The sequence below is a fragment of the Pistacia vera genome, unplaced genomic scaffold, assembly GCF_008641045.1.
Source record: "Pistacia vera cultivar Batoury unplaced genomic scaffold, PisVer_v2 Contig291, whole genome shotgun sequence".
In the NCBI taxonomy this organism is placed as follows: Eukaryota; Viridiplantae; Streptophyta; class Magnoliopsida; order Sapindales; family Anacardiaceae; genus Pistacia; species Pistacia vera.
In genome coordinates, this window is record NW_022196103.1 from 717,548 (window position 1) to 735,960 (window position 18,413).

The 18,413-nt window shown below is 36.4% G+C and overlaps 1 protein-coding gene and 1 pseudogene across 1 annotated transcript; both read left to right on the forward strand.

Moving 5' to 3' along the window:
• Nucleotides 1–2,789: 2,789 nt before the first annotated feature.
• On the forward strand, nucleotides 2,790–5,957 carry LOC116134732 (protein NRT1/ PTR FAMILY 2.11-like). The gene is made up of 5 exons (XM_031420393.1): nucleotides 2,790–2,957; nucleotides 3,186–3,272; nucleotides 3,376–3,593; nucleotides 3,674–4,233; nucleotides 4,789–5,957. Exons 2-5 carry the CDS (start codon nucleotides 3,191–3,193, stop codon nucleotides 5,690–5,692), a joined length of 1,764 nt encoding a protein of 587 aa, XP_031276253.1. The 5' UTR covers nucleotides 2,790–2,957; nucleotides 3,186–3,190; the 3' UTR covers nucleotides 5,693–5,957.
• Nucleotides 5,958–7,978: 2,021 nt separating this feature from the next.
• On the forward strand, nucleotides 7,979–13,896 carry LOC116134770 (annotated as a pseudogene).
• The last annotated feature ends 4,517 nt before the right edge of the window (nucleotides 13,897–18,413 follow it).

Genomic DNA, 18,413 nt, shown 5'->3' on the forward strand with positions numbered 1-18,413 from the left:
AAACTTGGAAGCTTTATACAGAAGGTAGATTAAATCATTTGAAAACAGCCTAATGTTAGTACTTTCCACTTTTTGGTAGTTTTATTTTACGTATTTCAAGTGATGGACAAGATAATATGATAAACACATCTTGTTGTCATATTATCCAGATAATGTCACACATAATCAACATTCAACTCTACAGCTACTTCTTGTAACTAATTAACAAAAACACACAAACCACAAGAAAATCAAGAACAACTACAACACAGATTTATCGTGGTTCACTTATCCAAATTTGGATAAGCTACGTCCACGTTGAGCTCTAAGAATGGGAGAGCTCGTTGCACTATTTATTAGATCAAGATCCAAGCAAGAACAACTATAAACCTGATCAAACTCTCAATGATTACAAGAAATCCACACCGTAACTAATCTTAGAGACACTCATCAGGAATCCCTAAGAACAAGAGCAAAGAGCCCTCTTGATTGACTAACAAATTACCCAATCAACCCAAGTTACAAAGATTTCCCCAAATCAACTGAAACCCTAACAGAGATAAAAATGAGAATGCAATGTTCTTCAACAAAGACAAAATGCGTGAGTGAATAATGATTATACATTGCCCTTTTATAACTCAATATTGCATCTCAGCCGTCAGATCAGAGTTGGATCAATGACCAAGATCCAACACAAATTAATACAAAAAACGCAGCGTTTTATTAATCTCCAAAACTGCATCGTTTCGGTCTTCACTTCATCACTATTGTATGCAACTTTTCACTTGAACCCAATGTTTTGAAAACTGGACTAGACAGCCCAGTCGGACTGGTTCGACCGGCAACCGGCGGCAAATCTGATCCGGTATATATAAAAAACTGCCATTTTGATTTAAACCGAATTGGACCGCCAGAATAGTGCCGAATCGCGATCCAATAGCAGCTAAACCCTGCCGGATTCCGGCATCTTTTGACGGAGAAAACACGGTCCCATTCGACGGACGACATCTCCACGACCAAACCCATCCATTTTCAGTCGCTGTCGTCCAACCTATGTCGATTGTCGTCCACCTAAAGTTCACGCGACGTCGGATTTCTTTTGTTGATTCCGGCGAGTTCTGACGACAATGGAACTCCCTAGCACCACCATCAGAGTCGGCAGCACCTACACATCAAAAGCCCGAAGATTCCAGCTTCGATTGGCCGTCGATCATCGCTACCGCCACCACTCACTAGAATCTTCACGCAACAGGGTTGTTTTAGATAGATTTCAAACCTTAAGAGAGTATTATAGGGGTGTTTTTGATGAATTTCAAACCTTTAGAGACTAAAATGTAATTTTATAAATTACGGTCCAACCGACCGATCCAACCGGTCAAATCGAAAACCGGACCCTTGAACGGTTCATTGTCTGATCTGGTTTTTAGAACATTGCTTGAACCTACCATAGTGGTGGTCAACAAAATAATAGTATATTTAAAATGATAATGTTATTTAAAACGATGATATTTTTGGTTTACAGTTTGAGATAATTAAAAATATTTTTGCAGGGCATCAAATTTCAAACCTTGGCAGCATGCGTAGTTAAGTGATAAACAGGCAAGACGCAATTCATTAGTAGTAGTTGTGAAAGCTAGCTAGCTCCCAGCCTCCCAGAAGTTAAGAGGAGACCCGTTTCTTCAATAATGGAATACCATTTAATAATTTATTTTTTCACGAGCATTGGAAGTAGCACAAGAAGACACGCCCTATCACATTCTAAATTTTCCGTTTCAAACTCTGGTTCTCCCTCTTGCATCTATATTATCTCAGTAGCGGCTGAGGTTTGACTGCCATTCTACATTAGGGGCCCGCAGCCGCATATATATACTACTGGAGAAGTCAATAATGCAAACTTTGATTTGGTTTGTTCATTATCTTGCGCCTGTGCTTTGTCCCCATTGATAATGAATGATATTACTGTAGAATTTTGATTCTGAGACAAGGACTGCTAATAATTAAACATTATTTCACCTTCTTGCATATTTTATCGTCAAAGTTAAAACTTTAACGATTATGTGCAATAGAAAACTATATCTAAGAACTGTTTTCTTTTTTTATTCTGAAAAGCAATTTAATCCGGTCATCTTAATGGGAATATCCTCCTGAAGATGAAGTGGACCTTGATATAAATAACTGATTATCTTAAACGAGGGCCGCTAATAAACACATCCAACCCAATAATTATTTTTGTTATATTCATTTGCTTCAAGAATAAGAAACAAAATTTCACGAATGCAAGCAAAATGTGCAGAAACGAATGGGAAATCTCCAATTTCATTTTTCTTTAGGAAATTCAGTGGAAAGTCATAAAACTCGATGAAGAAGCATTGCATTACGTATCCTTTTGAAGAATTCTGTAGATGATCGGACTAAGAGATGAGGTAAACTCCGAGATGATTTCTTACAACTTTAGGTAAGGATTCTAGCCGGTCCAGCAATGGAAGCGTCCATTTTTAAAATTGAATTACACGATGAAAGCAATTGATAATTCAAAGTTCAACCAAGTTGGATGTTTCCAAAACGAATTTTTTAATCTTTCTTTGCCTTTCAAAACCTTCATTCACGTCTAGGTTTAATGAAAAGTCAAAAAAAGAATTATAAAAAAGGGGTATACAAAGATACATACAAAAGGAGTATACAAAGATAATCCCCACCTTTGATTTTCATGATTTCTCTCTATTTCCTTTTTTTTTTTGTTTTTTACTTCTGGATAATGTCACTTTATAACCCTCTTTATATGGGTCTTTGTAAAGATAACATTTTTCTTTTTATATATATCCAAGTAGTTTGTACGACTTACTGAGTTTTGATGAGCTCAGAGTCCTGTAGCATTTAAGATTTTACCATGCTGACAGATTAAGATGAATGCACGCAATCCAATGACTGTGGAGGGCTTCTAAAAAATGGAAATCTAGTGGGAAATCAGTTTAACTATAGTAATCACCCTCTCTGTTTTTTAACTTCATCCTATTTTTGTCCTTTACAATGTGCTTCTATACATATATCCATCAGAAACTTCAATTTTCATATGGTTAAGGAAAGATAAGATTTTGATTTTGATTATTTTATTTTATTTTCTGCTCTAAACATAAAGCCTGGATGTGATTGAGTTGGATTACTTATTTAGCTATTTAATAGCAAACTGAGAAAGAGTTCTTTACCAGAAACCATGGAGAAGAATGAAGAGGCTGTGGCAACTGATGAGCCTAAGATTAACTACAGAGGATGGAAAGCTATGCCTTTTGTTATAGGTAATTAGAAAGAGAGAAGACTTTTTTCGCTCATAGCTTTTTCTTTCCTTATTTTCTCTTTAATTCTGATCCTTATGAATCAAATACAAATATTAAATTGCAGGAAATGAAACTTTTGAGAAGCTGGGGACTACTGGTACCTCAAACAACCTCTTGGTATATTTCACTACTGTGTTCAACATGAAAAGTATCCAAGCTACAACTCTCGTTAATGTCTTCAATGGTACAACAAACTTTGCAACCTTGCTGGGAGCATTCCTCTGCGACACTTATTTTGGTCGATACAAGACGCTGGGGTTCGCTTCCATCGCCTCGTTTCTGGTACTAACACAACTAGTTAGTCCCTTTTATGTATCTGTGGGAGTCAAACTCAATCTTAACTTTCCATTTTTTCTTTCAAGGGGATGGTTTTACTTTCGTTGACAGCAGCAATCTCACAATTGCACCCACCTTCCTGTGAGAATCAACAAACTGGAACATGCCATGGAGCGACACCATGGCAATTGGCATTTCTGTTTGGTGGACTAGGATTCCTAGTAGTTGGAGCTGGCGGAATCAGACCATGTAATTTGGCCTTTGGAGCTGACCAATTTGATCCCAAAACAGAATCTGGAAAGAGGGGAACCTCCAGCTTCTTCAACTGGTTCTACTTCACCTACACTTTTGCCATGATGGTATCTTTAACAATAGTTGTGTATGTGCAATCCGATGTGAGCTGGGCTTTGGGATTGGCAATTCCTGCATTTATGATGTTCCTATCATGTGTAATGTTCTTTATAGGATCAAGAATATATGTGAAAATAAAACCAGATGGCAGTCCCTTGACAAGCGTAGTGCAGGTCATAGTGGCTGCTATTAAGAAGAGGCGACTGAAGTTAACAGATCAACCATGGTTGTCCCTTTATAACAATGTTCCGAAAAATTGTATCAACTCCAAGCTTCCTTACACTGAACAATTCAGGTAACCAATTCTAATTGCTTATCTAGTTTCTTGAAAATGTTGTCTCTGGTTAAGAAAATAAGTTCTTTAAATTGCAAATCCCAACTTTATAGGATACTTTTCACTCTACTAGGTTACTTTTGCGTAAGTTAATATAATTTGTAGCGGTACTGGAACTTATTTAATGTGCAATAAAAAGGGTGCGAAAGCTGGGCATAAACCTCAACTAGAGTATTAATAAAAAACCGGGTTAAGTACAAAAGTAGAAGGCTTTTAAAGATGGGGGTAGCTTAAGCAGGCTCTGCAAGGCTACAAAGACAAATGAACAAGAAAAAAAATTACAAAATTAAACATGTTTCCATCACCTTATACTGCTTCTAGCCTTCTACTACTTCTATTGAAAAGATAATATTTATCAACCTTGTAGCAAGCAAACAATCAGATCATAAAGACGAGTAAACTTATGTCAAATTCCATAAGCTGACATGCAATGAGTAATGTAAGATCGTTAGAATACTTTATATAAGAAATTTAGTATGATGTAAGTTGAACAAATTTGGCATGAAATGTTCTCAGGTTCCTCAATAAAGCTGCGATCGTGACACCTGATGACCAAATCAATTCGGATGGTTCAGCAGCCAATCCATGGAGACTTTGCAGTCTGCAAAAAGTGGAGGAACTGAAAGTCTTAATAAGAGTTATTCCTATATGGGCCTCAGCTGTTGTGTATTATGTTGCTTTGATTCAACAACAGACCTATGTAGTCTTCCAAGCCCTCCAATCTGATAGACGCCTTGGCAATACCAATTTCAAAATCCCAGCTGCAACTTACACAATCTTCACCATGTTTAGCCTCACTATATGGATACCTATCTATGACAGAATCATTGTTCCAAGGCTCCAAAGGTGGACAAAAAAAGAAGGTGGCCTCACAATCCTTCGAAGGATGGGTATTGGTATGGTTCTTGCCATAGTCACCATGCTTTTATCTGGCAAAATTGAAGAAAGGAGAAGAACCTTGGCTCTCACTAGGCCACTTGGTGAGGATCCAAGAAGAGGTGCAATATCTTCTTTGTCAGGATTGTGGCTAATACCTCAGCTGACACTTACAGGACTTTCAGAGGCATTTACTGTAATTGCCCAAGTCGAGTTCTACTACAAGCAGTTTCCAGAAAACATGAGAAGTATTGGGGGGTCTTTAACATTTGTTGGTTTTGCTGCATCAAATTACTTGAGTGGTTTATTAATATCAATAATACACAGAACCACGGATGGGGCTGCAACTGGGGACTGGTTGCCTGATGATCTTAACAAGGGGAGATTGGACTACTTCTATTACTTAGTTGCAGCATTAGGGGTTTTAAATTTGGGTTATTTTATAGTGTGTGCAAGGTGGTACAAGTATAAAGGAAGTGATGATGCTAATTCCCCACATGAATTCGGTAATGGAAAACTGCGGTCTGAAAAACCTCCAGTATAAAACATGAATTAGTACAAATTCATTCAAGAGGAAAACTTATCCTACGGTATGTTTCAACAGTTCACTTATACAAAAAGAAGTTAGCTAGAATCCCTTGCCATCAACTTCTAGTCTTGTAACCAAGTTCTCCATGATGAAAAAGAATGCAAAAGATTATTCAAGTTCAACCTTTCAATAATTATGTATCAGTATAATGAATTCTATAGCTTGAAGTCAAAAATGTTATCCTTTTCCTTTCTCCAATGGTTACCCGTTTTTTCCACAAGTATTAACTGCATACTGGACCAGTCTGTGATCTCCATTATAGCCCCTGCAGATAGCATGGTCTCAACTTTCTTACCAATAATAAATAACCATCTTAATCGGAGGTTCAATCCTAAACATTAATCAATTGTTACAAGTTTTTATTTCTTAAAAGAGTTAATGACTTTTTCCCAATCAAATAATAGCGTAATGATACTTTTCCACTCACAGACTTTTAAAATGTCAGTTTATTTTCTAAATTTATATTCCAGGTTAGTTTACTATTTAAATTTATATTCTGATAGAAAACAGAGATCAAACTCAGTCTAAACTATTGTGGCTTTTGAAGAAGAGAGACTGATGAGTCTTTTGGTGGTAGAATATTGGATTTAGTGGTTGGACTTGATTGAAATTTGACTTGGAAGTGGCGGTTGTGCAAACCCTAATCACTCAATTGCCAAAGATTGACATGGTCGACGAGAGTAAGGTTTGATGGGTTTTGGTGAGTGATGATTGAGGAAGATAATGATGATGGTGTGAGGTTACAACAATATTAAAATCGAAAACAAAATATAAATTTGAGTAATAAAGTTACATTTTAAAAATTTATTGGTGAAAAAGTATCATTAATTAAGACATTATTTGAATGGAAAAAAATCGTTTACTCTTTCTTAAATCTTATAATTAAAATAGAAGTACATGCACAAGCTTTGCAACCCGACGTTAGTATTTCAAAGTTATATGATATTCTTCTAGAATCATGATGTGAATCATAAAATAATGTGATAAATTTATTAATAAAAAAATTTTGGTATACCTCGTAACGCCGTGAATTTTTTTTGTATTGTCCTTTGTTTCGTTTGATTTTTAAGTTTTTTTAAAATAAGATTGAAATGTGACACATTTTATTTGATTGAGCATTTGAGTTCTAAAGTTTGACTGTATGATACGTACTCATATTATATAATTTTGTTTTTTTAATAGAGATATTGTATCTTTGTATAATTGAAAGTGTCGTTTATTTCTTTAAAAAAACAAAAGGTATGCGTTTTATATATATTTTTTTTTATTATTTAAGTGTAATTAGTGGACTGTTTTTATTGGAAAGTTATATTTTGGTGTTTTATGGAGTTTAAGGTTCTGGATTGTTTATTTTATATGAATTGTGATAGCTTAAATGAATTTATTTTTATAGGAGTTTAGTGTTGCACGTGTGGGTGAGGCTTTTAAACGTTNTAAATACTCTGCTTATAAGCTAGTTTGACCAAGTATATTACCATATTATCCTTGTTTAATTTTAAAATTACATAGTATACTCTTGTTTAATGTAATATTATTTTTAGTCATTTTATAATAAAATGTATTTATAAGCCACATTTTACCAAACACGTCAATTACTTATCAATCACTTATAAATACTTTAACCGAACACGTAATTGAAAATTTCAAATGTTTATAAGCACTTGTTGCTTATAAGCTAATTTTCATAAGCTCGGACAAACACCCCCTTAGTGTTGAGCCAGATTGCGAGTATCTGTGTCACAGAGACACAGATGATAAAGCTCAAGCGCGCAAATATGTTCAAGTTCCTTGATAAGGCTGCTATAATCACAAAACAAAGTGAGTTGTTTTAAGACTAAGGCATGCCCAAAAGAATAATGATATGTGCACTAACCAAAAACCATACAATCCAAGTATTAACTAACGTGATAGACCTCTCTTATTATCAAGTCAGTTCTTCCAAAAAACTAAAAAAGAAATTTTAAAATTTTAACTGTTAGTACTTGGATTAGTACAAATTGGATAGTGCACATAGTATTACTCTGCCCAAAAATGGCCGGAAGCTATGGACCAACATAATACATTAGAGATCCTTCAAGCAATTCAGATAAACAAATCATTCGGACCACATTTTAAAATGCCACCAGCCTGGATGAATCTTACATCAATGATTGCACTTTCCATATAATTTCAAGTGGGGAAAAAAAAAATGGACAGCAAGTATAAAAAGGCTGACATTACAACAAAGAATCAAGAATTTGCATGATTGTAGCTGGACTTGTTAAGAAATTGCGCCATGACTCAGTTTTGATACATGGTTCATTTGCCAGAGAGCATGAGGACTGTCGCATGGCAGCCTTCTTTCTCAGCTTTATCCGTATAGCAAGATACATAAACGCCTTTCTTGTCAATATCATCGACAATGCTACTAAGAAAAATGAGAATTCACCATGGTTGGGTGGTCATGACCTTAACAAGAATAGGTAACATATATCTCAATATTTTAGGTGCTTGATGGTTCCTCAAGCGACTTAAAAAGCAGTAAATGTGCTTAATTTTTGGAAGGTGGTTTTGTAAACTTGGAAGCTTTATACAGAAGGTAGATTAAATCATTTGAAAACAGCCTAATGTTAGTACTTGTCACTTTTTGGTAGTTTTATTTTACGTATTTCAGTGAGTGACAAGATAATATGAGAAAACACACTCTTGTTGTCATATATCCAGATATGTCACACATAATCAACATTCAACTCTACAGCTACTTCTTGTAATAAACAAAACACACAAACCACAGAAAATCAACAACTACAACACAGATTTATCGTGGTTCACTTATCCAATTTGGATAAGCTACGTCCCCGTTGAGCTCTAAGAATGGAAGCTCGTTGCATATTATAGATCAAGATCAACAAGAACAACTATAAACCTGATCAAACTCTCAATGATTAACAAGAAATCCACACCGTACTATCTTAGAGACACTCATCAGGAATCCTAAGAACAAGCGCAAAGAGCCCTCTTGATTGACTAACAAATTACCCAATCAACCCAAGTTACAAAGAGTCCCCAAATCAACTGAAACCCTAACAGAGATAAAAATGAGAATGCAATGTTCTTCTCAAAGACAAAATGCGTGAGTGAATAATTATACATTGCCCTTTATAACTCAATATGCATCTCAGCCGTCAGATCAGAGTGGATCAATGACCAAGATCCAACACAAATTAACAAAACGCAGCGTTTTATTAATCTCCAAACTGCATCGTTTCGGTCGTCACTTCCACTATTGATGCAACTTTTCACTTGAACCAATGTTTTGAAAACTGGACTAGACAGCCCAGTCGGACTGGTTCGACCGGCAACCGGCCAATCTGATCCGTATATATAAAAAAATGCCATTTTGATTTAAACCGAATGGACCGCCAGAATAGTGCGATCGCGATCCAATAGCAGCTAAACCCTGCCGATTCCCATCTTTTGACGGAGAAAACACGGTCCCATTCGACGCCGACATCTCCCGACCAAACCCATCCATTTTCAGTCGCTGTCGTCCAACCTATGTCGATTGTCGTCCACCTAAAGTTCACCGACGCGGATTTCTTTTGTTGATTCCGCGAGTTCTGACGACAATGGAACTCCCTAGCACCACCATCAGAGTCGGCAGCACCTACACATCACAAGCCCGAAGATTCCAGCTTCGATTGGCCGTCGATCATCGCTACCGCCCCCACCCACTAGAATCTTCACGCACAGGGTTGTTTTAGATAGATTTCAAACCTTAAGAGAGTATTATAGGGGTTTTTGATGAATTTCAACCTTTGAGACTAAAATGTAATTTTATAAATTACGGTCCAACCGACCGATCCAACCGTCAAATCGAAAACGACCCTGAACGGTTCATTGTCTGATCTGGTTTTTAGAACATTGCTTGAACCTACCATAGTGGTGTCAACAAAATAAGTATATTTAAAATGATAATGTATTTAAAACGATGATTTTTGGTTTACAGTTTGAGATAATTAAAATATTTTTGCAGGGCATCAAATTTCAAACCTGGCAGCATCGTAGTTAAGTGATAAACAGGCAAGACGCAATTCATTAGTAGTAGTTGTGAAGCTAGCTAGCTCCCAGCCTCCCAGAAGTTAGAGGAACCCGTTTCTTCAATAATGGAATACCATTTAATATTTTATTTTTCACGACATTGGAAGTACACAAGAAGACACGCCCTATCACATTCTAAATTTTCCGTTTCAAACTCTGGTTCCTCCTCTTGCATCTATTATCTCAGTAGCCTGAGGGTTTGACTGCCATTCTACATTGGGGCCCGCAGCCGCATATATACTACTGGAGAAGTCAATAATGCAAACTTTATTTGTTTTGTTCATTACTTGCGCCTGTGCTTTGTCCCCATTGATAAGAATGATATTACTGTAGAATTTTGATTCTGAGACAAGGACTGCTAATAATTAAACATTATTTTTTCACCTTCTTGCTATTTTATCGTCAAGTTAAAACTTTAACGATTATGTGCAATAGAAAACTATATCTAAGAACTGTTTTCTTTTTTTATTCTGAAAGCAATTTAATCCGGTCATCTTATGGGAATATCCTCCTGAGATGAAGTGGACCTTGATATAATACTGATTATCTTAAACGAGGGCCGCTATAAACACATCCAACCCAATAATTATTTTTGTTATATTCATTTGCTTCAAGAATAAGAAACAAAATTTCACGAATGCAAGCAAAATGTGCAGAAACGAATGGGAAATCTCCAATTTCATTTTTCTTTAGGAAATCAGTGGAAAGTCATAAAACTCGATGAAGAAGCATTGCATTACGTATCCTTTTGAAGAATTCTGTAGATGATCGGACTAAGAGATGAGTAAACTCCGAGATGATTTCTTACAACTTTAGGTAGGATTCTAGCCGGTCCGCAATGGAAGCGTCCATTTTTAAATTGAATTACACGATGAAAGCAATTGATAATTCAAAGTTCAACCAAGTTGGATGTTTCCAAAACGAATTTTTAATCTTTCTTGCCTTTCAAAACCTTCATTCCACGTCTAGGTTATGAAAAGTCAAAAAAAGATTATAAAAAGGGGTAAAAGATACATACAAAGGATATACAAATAATCCCCACCTTGATTTTCAGATTTCTCTCTATTTCCTTTTTTTTTTGTTTTTTACTTCATAATGCACTTTATACCCTCTTTATATGGGTCTTGTAAGATACTTTTTCTTTTTATATATATCCAAGTAGTTTGTACGACTTACTGAGTTTGATGAGCTCAGAGTCCTGTAGCATTTAAATTTTACCATGCTGACAGATTAGATGAATGCACGCAATCCAATGACTGTGGAGGGCTTCTAAAAAATGGAAACTAGTGGGAAATCAGTTTAACTATAGTAATCACCCTCTCTGTTTTTAACTTCATCCTATTTTTGTCCTTTACATGTGCTTCTATACATATTCCATCAGAAACTTCAATTTTCATATGGTTAAGGAAAGATAAGATTTTGTTTGATTATTTTATTTTATTTTCTGCTCTAAAACATAAGCCTGGATGTGATTGGTTGGATTACTTATTTAGCTATTTAATAGCAAACTGAGAAAGAGTTCTTTGCCAGAAACCTGGAGAAGAATGAAGAGGCTGTGGCAACTGATGAGCCTAAGATTAACTACAGAGGATGGAAAGCTATGCCTTTTGTTATAGGTAATTAGAAGAGAGACGACTTTTTTCGCTCATAGCTTTTTCTTCTCCTTATTTCTCTTTAATTCTGATCTTTATGAATCAAATACAAATATTAAATTGCAGGAAATGAAACTTTTGAGAAGCTGGGGACTACTGGTACCTCAAACAACCTCTTGGTATATTTCACTACTGTGTTCAACATGAAAAGTATCCAAGTACAACTCTCGTTAATGTCTTCAATGGTACAACAAACTTTGCAACCTTGCTGGGAGCATTCCTCTGCGACACTTATTTTGGTCGATACAAGACGCTGGGTCGCTTCCATCGCCTCGTTTCTGGTACAACACAACTAGTTAGTCCCTTTTAGTCTGTGGGAGTCAAACTCAATCTTAACTTTCCATTTTTTCTTTCAAGGGGATGGTTTTACTTTCGTTGACAGCAGCAATCTCACAATTGCACCCACCTTCCTGTGAGAATCAACAACTGGAACTGCCATGGAGCGACACCATGGCATTGGCATTTCTGTTTAGGTGACAGGATTCCTAGTAGTTGGAGCTGGCGGAATTAGACCATGTAATTTGGCCTTGGAGCTGACCAATTTGATCCCAAAACAGAATCTGGAAAGAGGGAACCTCCAGCTTCTTCAACTGGTTCTACTTCACCTACACTTTTGCCATGATGGTATCTTTAACAATAGTTGTGTATGTGCAATCCGATGTGAGCTGGGCTTTGGGATTGGCAATTCCTGCATTTATGATGTTCCTATCATGTGTAATGTTCTTTATAGGATCAAGAATATATGTGAAATAAAACCGATGGCAGTCCCTTGACAAGCTGAGTGCAGGTCATAGTGGCTGCTATTAAGAAGAGGCGACTGAAGTTAACAGATCAACCATGGTTGTCCCTTTATAACAATGTTCCGAAAAATTGTATCAACTCCAAGCTTCCTTACACTGAACAATTCAGGTAACCATTCAATTGCTTTCTAGTTTCTTCAAATTTTGTCTCAGTTAAGAAAATAAGTTCTTTAAATTGCAAATCCCAACTTTATAGGCTACTTTTGCGTAAGTTATATAATTTGAGCGGTACTGGAACTTATTAATGTGCAATAAAAAGGTTGTGAAAGTTGGGCATAAACCTCAACGAGAGTATTAATAAAAAACCGGTTTTAGAACAAAGTAGAAGGCTTTTAAAGATGGGGGTAGCTTAAGAGCAGCTCTGCAAGGCTACAAAGACAATGAACAAGAAAAAAAATTACAAAATTAAACATGTTTCCATCACCTTATACTGCTTCTAGCCTTCTACTACTTCTATTGAAGATATATTTATCAACCTTGTAGCAAGCAAACAATCAGATCATAAAGACGAGTAAACTTATGTCAAATTCCTAAGCTGACATGCAATGAGTAATTAAGATCGTAGAATACTTTATATAGAAATTTTAGTATGAATGTAAGTTAACAAATTTGGCATGAAATGTTCTCAGGTTCCTCAATAAAGCTGCGATCGTGACACCTGATGACCAAATCAATTCGATGGTTCAGCAGCCAATCCATGGAGACTTTGCAGTCTGCAAAAGTGGAGGAACTGAAAGTCTTAATAAGAGTATTCCTATATGGGCCTCAGCTGTTGTGTATTATGTTCTTTGATTCAACAACAACCTATGTGTCTTCAAGCCCCCAATCTGATGACGCCTTGGCAATACCAATTTCAAAATCCCAGCTGCAACTTACACAATCTTCACCATGTTTAGCCTCACTATATGGATACCTATCTATGACAGAATCATTGTTCCAAGGCTCCAAAGGTGACAAAAAAGAAGGTGGCCTCACAATCCTTCGAAGGATGGGTATTGGTATGGTTCTTCGCATAGTCACCATGCTTTTATCTGGCACAATTGAAGAAAGGAGAAGAACCTTGGCTCTCACTAGGCCACTTGGTGAGGATCCAAGAAGAGGTGCAATATCTTCTTTGTCAGATTGTGGCTAATACCTCAGTGACACTTACAGGACTTTCAGAGGCATTTACTGTAATTGCCCAAGTCGAGTTCTACTACAAGCAGTTTCCAGAAAACAGAGTATTGGGGGGTCTTTAACATTTGTGGTTTTGCTGCATCAAATTACTTGAGTGGTTTATTAATATCAATAATACACAGAACCACGGATGGGGCTGCAACTGGGGACTGGTTGCCTGATGATCTTAACAAGGGGAGATTGGACTACTTCTATTACTTAGTTGCAGCATTAGGGGTTTTAAATTTGGGTTATTTTATAGTGTGTGCAAGGTGGTACAAGTTAAAGGAAGTGATGATGCTAATTCCCACATGAATTCGGTAATGGAAAACTGCGGTCTGAAAAACCTCCAGTATAAAACATGAATTAGTACAAATTCATTCAAGAGGAAAACTTACACTACGGTATGTTTCAACAGTTCACTTATACAAAAAGAAGTTAGCTAGAATCCCTTGCCATCAACTTCTAGTCTTGTAACAAGCTTCTCCATGATGAAAAGAATGCAAAAGATTATTCAAGTTCAACCTTTCAATAATTATGTATCAGTATAATGAATTATAGCTTGAAGTCAAAAATGTTATCCTTTTCCTTTCTCCAATGGTTACCCGTTTTTTCCCACAGTATTAACTGCATACTGGACCAGTCTGTGATCCCATTATAGCCCCGCAGATAGCATGGTCTCAACTTTCTTACCATATTAAACCATCTTAATCGGAGTTCAATCCAAACATTAATCAATTGTACAAGTTTTTATTTCTTAAAAGAGTTAATGACTTTTTCCCAATCCAATAATAGCGTATGATACTTTTCCACTCACAGACTTTTAAAATGTCTTTATTTTCTAAATTATATTCCAGGTAGTTTACTATTTATTATATTCTGATAGAAACAGAGATCAAACTCAGTCTAACTATTGTGGCTTTGAAGAAGAGAGACTGATGAGTCTTTTGGTGGTAGAAATATTGGATTTAGTGGTTGGACTTGATTGAAATTGACTTGGAAGTGGCGGTTGTGCAAACCCTAATCACTCAATTGCCAAGATTGACATGGTCGACGAGAGTAAGGTTTGAGGGTTTTGGTGAGTGATGATTGAGGAAAGAATGATGTGGTGTGAGGTTAAAACAATAAAATCGAAAACAAAATATAATTTGAGTAATAAGTTACTTTAAAATTTATTGGTGAAAAGTATCATTAATTAAGACATTATTTGAATGGAAAAAAATCTTTACTCTTTCTTAAATCTTTAAATTAAATAGAAGTACATGCACAAGCTTTGCAACCCGACGTTAGTATTTCAAAGTTATATGATATTCTTCTAAATCATGATGTGAATCATAAAATAATGTGATAAATTTATTAATAAAAAATTTTGGTATACCTCGTAACGCCGTGAATTTTTTTTGTATTGTCCTTTGTTCGTTTGATATATTTTTTTTTTAAATATGAAATGTGACACATTTTATTTGATTGAGCATTGAGTTCTAAAGTTTGACTGTATGTACAGTACTCATATTAAATTTTGTTTTTTTAATAGAGATATGGTAATCTTTGTATATTAAGTGTCGTTTATTTTTGCAAAAACAAAAGTATGCGTTATATATATATATATATATATTATATTATATATATATAATGTGTAATTAGTGACTGTTTTTATTGAAAGTTATATTTTGGTTTTTTATGGAGTTTAAGGTTCTGGATTGTTTATTTTATTCAGCTTAAATGAATTTTTTTTATTGTAGTTTAGTGTTGCACGTGTGGGTGAGGCTTTTAAACTTCTTTTGGAAAATTGAAGGGTGCGTTTGATTTATTATTTTGAATAGGATTTTGGGGATAGTATTAGATAGTTAGATAGGGTTATGATATTTGTGTTGAATATTTGAGTAATATATATTTTTATAAATGATTTATTAATATAATATTTTATTGCATTTTGTTAAAATAAAAACCCAATTGAAACAAAAACCCAATTAAAATAATTTTATGCCAATTGCCGAAAAAAATAAAAACCCAATTAAAACAAAAACCCATCCATGCGCATTCACAATCCATTCATGCCAAACAAAGAAAAAACGCAAAACAGCATCCCCTTGTACACAGATCTAAGGTGGGTTTGATCCAGATCGGGGTGTGGGTTTGCAGCAGATCGGGTCACAATGACAGTGGGTTTGTGTGTGATCGGGGTGGGTTGGTATGCGATAGATTGGGTGACGGTGACAGTGTGATCGGGGTGGGTTGGTTTGCGGTAGATCGGGTCACGGTCACGGTGGGGTTGTGTGTGCTCGGGGTGTGGGTTTACGACAGATCGGGTAACGGTGGGTGTGTTTGCAATAGATCGGGTCACCGTGGGTGCATTTATGACAGATCGGGTCACGGTGGGGTTCTAAGGATCAGATCGGGTCAGGGTGGGTGGATTTGCGACAGATCGGGTCACGGTGGATAGGTTTGCGATAGATTGGGTCACGATGGTGTTGTGAGGATCAGATCGGGTCACGGTGGGTTCACGGTTCGGGATCTGAGGTGGGTTCACGATGGGTTTGTGACAGAGGGATTTGTGGGTTCATGGTGGGTTCACGTTGGGTTAGGATGTGGGTTTGTGACAGAGGGCATTGCGGGTTCACGGTGAGAAGTGAAGCACTAAAGCTGGTACTGGATACTAGAAAGTGACATGGTGGTAATGCAAACTGGGAAGTGAAGCACTGAAGCTGGTACTGGATACTAGAAAGTGACATGGTGGTAATGCAAACTGGGAAGTGAAGCACTGAACCTGGTAATTGATTATCAGAAACCGAAATGGTGGTGATGGATACTAAGAAAGTGAAGCACTGAAAACGGTAATGCCAATTGAGAAGTGAAGCACAAAGCTGGTGATGGATATGAGAAAGTGAAATGGTGAAGCAGTAAAGATGCAGTGAAAAAAACAAACTATAACGGTAAAAAAAAAATTTGTTAGGATAGTTGTCAGGATTAAATTATAGGGACATGATTCTGTAAATAATAAAACAAATACTATCTGTAAAATCCGGTCCAAAATATGAATAAAAATACCTAGCCAAACGCGCCCGAAATTGTTTCTAACTTCGAAAGATCTATTGTGAGTTAATTTTTAGAAATATCCTTTTTTCTAAAAAATCCCAAGTCTTTAATTTTCAATCATTTTATTTAAATAAAAATTAAAATAAATGACTTTTACAAAGGAATGTCGATTGAGAAAATGTTTTGCCTCAAGTCCATGGTCATGATTGATACGTTATTATGTGCACAAAGTGTAATAAAATGATGGCCGAACGACTTGTGCATACCCAAGATTTACCGTAACGACAAGTTGATACCTAAAAAGTTTTGAAACGATAAATAGGTACCTTCCGTCATATTCTGTTACTGATTTCTGTTTATTAATAGTGAAAAGACTAAAATACCCTTCAAAGTTTCAATTTTAGTTTTTTATAAATTTAAAAATTTCTAAAAAACCCCCTAAGTTTTCTAATTTAATTAAACACCCCCATATATAAAAAGTTTGTTAAATAACAAAAACACCCCCAGTGCCAGATTCCGGCCACCATCGTCGGAATCTGGCCGGAAAACTACATCGGGTCTGTGTCGTAACGTGCCGATCTGACCTTTTCCGGTCAGATCCGCCACGGATCTGGCCGGAAAAGGCAAGATCTGGCCGTCGAAGCAACAGCCAGATCTGGCCTTTTCCGGGATGGAGTTTTGCGACGTCGACGGCCAGATCTAGCCGTAGATCTGGCCTTTTCCGGCCAGATCAGCCACGGATCTGGCCGGAAAAGGCCAGATCGACGCGTAACGACACAGATCCGACGGGTCTGTGTCGTAACGCAACTTTCCGTCCAGATTCCGGCGGTGGTGGCCGGAATCTGGCACTGCAGGTGGCGGGGGTGTTTTTGTTATTTTACAAAATTTTTATACATTGGGGTATTTAGTTAAATTTGTAAACTTAGGGGGTTTTTTAGAAATTTATAAAAAACTAAAATTCAAACCTTTAAGGGCATTTTAGTCTTTTTACTATTAATAAACAGTAATAAACAGAAACCACTAACAGAACATGACGGAAGGTACCTATTTGTCGTTTCAAAACCTTTTGGGTACCAACTTGTCGTTACGACAAACCTTGGGTACGTGTAAGTCGTTCTCCCTAAAATGATTGGCCGGGTCACCAGGGGTACTTTGTGATGTTAATATTTTTGCAAAGCAGTTTCAGAATTGGAGATTTGGGAGTGAATAATAACTTCTTGAGGAGAACGAATAAATTCCATTTTTTAGTTTTCAGTTAGAATTGTGTTTTCTTTGTAAGGATTTGAGATTTGAATTTCTTTAATAAGTTTATTTGGGAAATCTTTTGTAAGTACTTTAGATGGCCGAACGACTTCCACCTACCCAAAGTTTGACATAAAGACAAATTGATACCCAAAAGGTTTGGAAATAATAAACAAATACTTTCTGTCATATTCTGTTAGGGATTTCTGTGCTAAAAGACAGTATAATAATTTCATCTACAACCACAAAATTTTTAATTTTAAATATTTTTCTCCGTATCCATTCTCACCAAGCCCGTTTGCACAGCCCTCTTGTGTCATCGATCGATTTTTTGACCGGATTTAGCATTTTCTGTGAAGTTTGGTGATAAACAGTGGCACTAGCTCTTGCTAGCGCGCGTTGGGAATAGATCCGTGACTGCAACCTTTTGTCGAGCATGTTGTGTGCGTGCTGGAAAATGTCGAAGATGGGAACTTGAGGAGTGACGGTGACCGAAAAACACAACCCACACAAACAAACAACACTTCAATAACAATATTTTCAATAACAAACTCCAAAAGAGCCCAAGATCCTCAACAAAGGAGTGGTAGTCTGTTGGGTTGGTTGGGAAATTTTCACAAACAATTGGAGGGCGGGCAAACACTGAGTACTAGACAACAAACGGCAAGTGGGGAGGAGCGATGGGAGGTTGGGTTTCGAAGAGGGAATGGT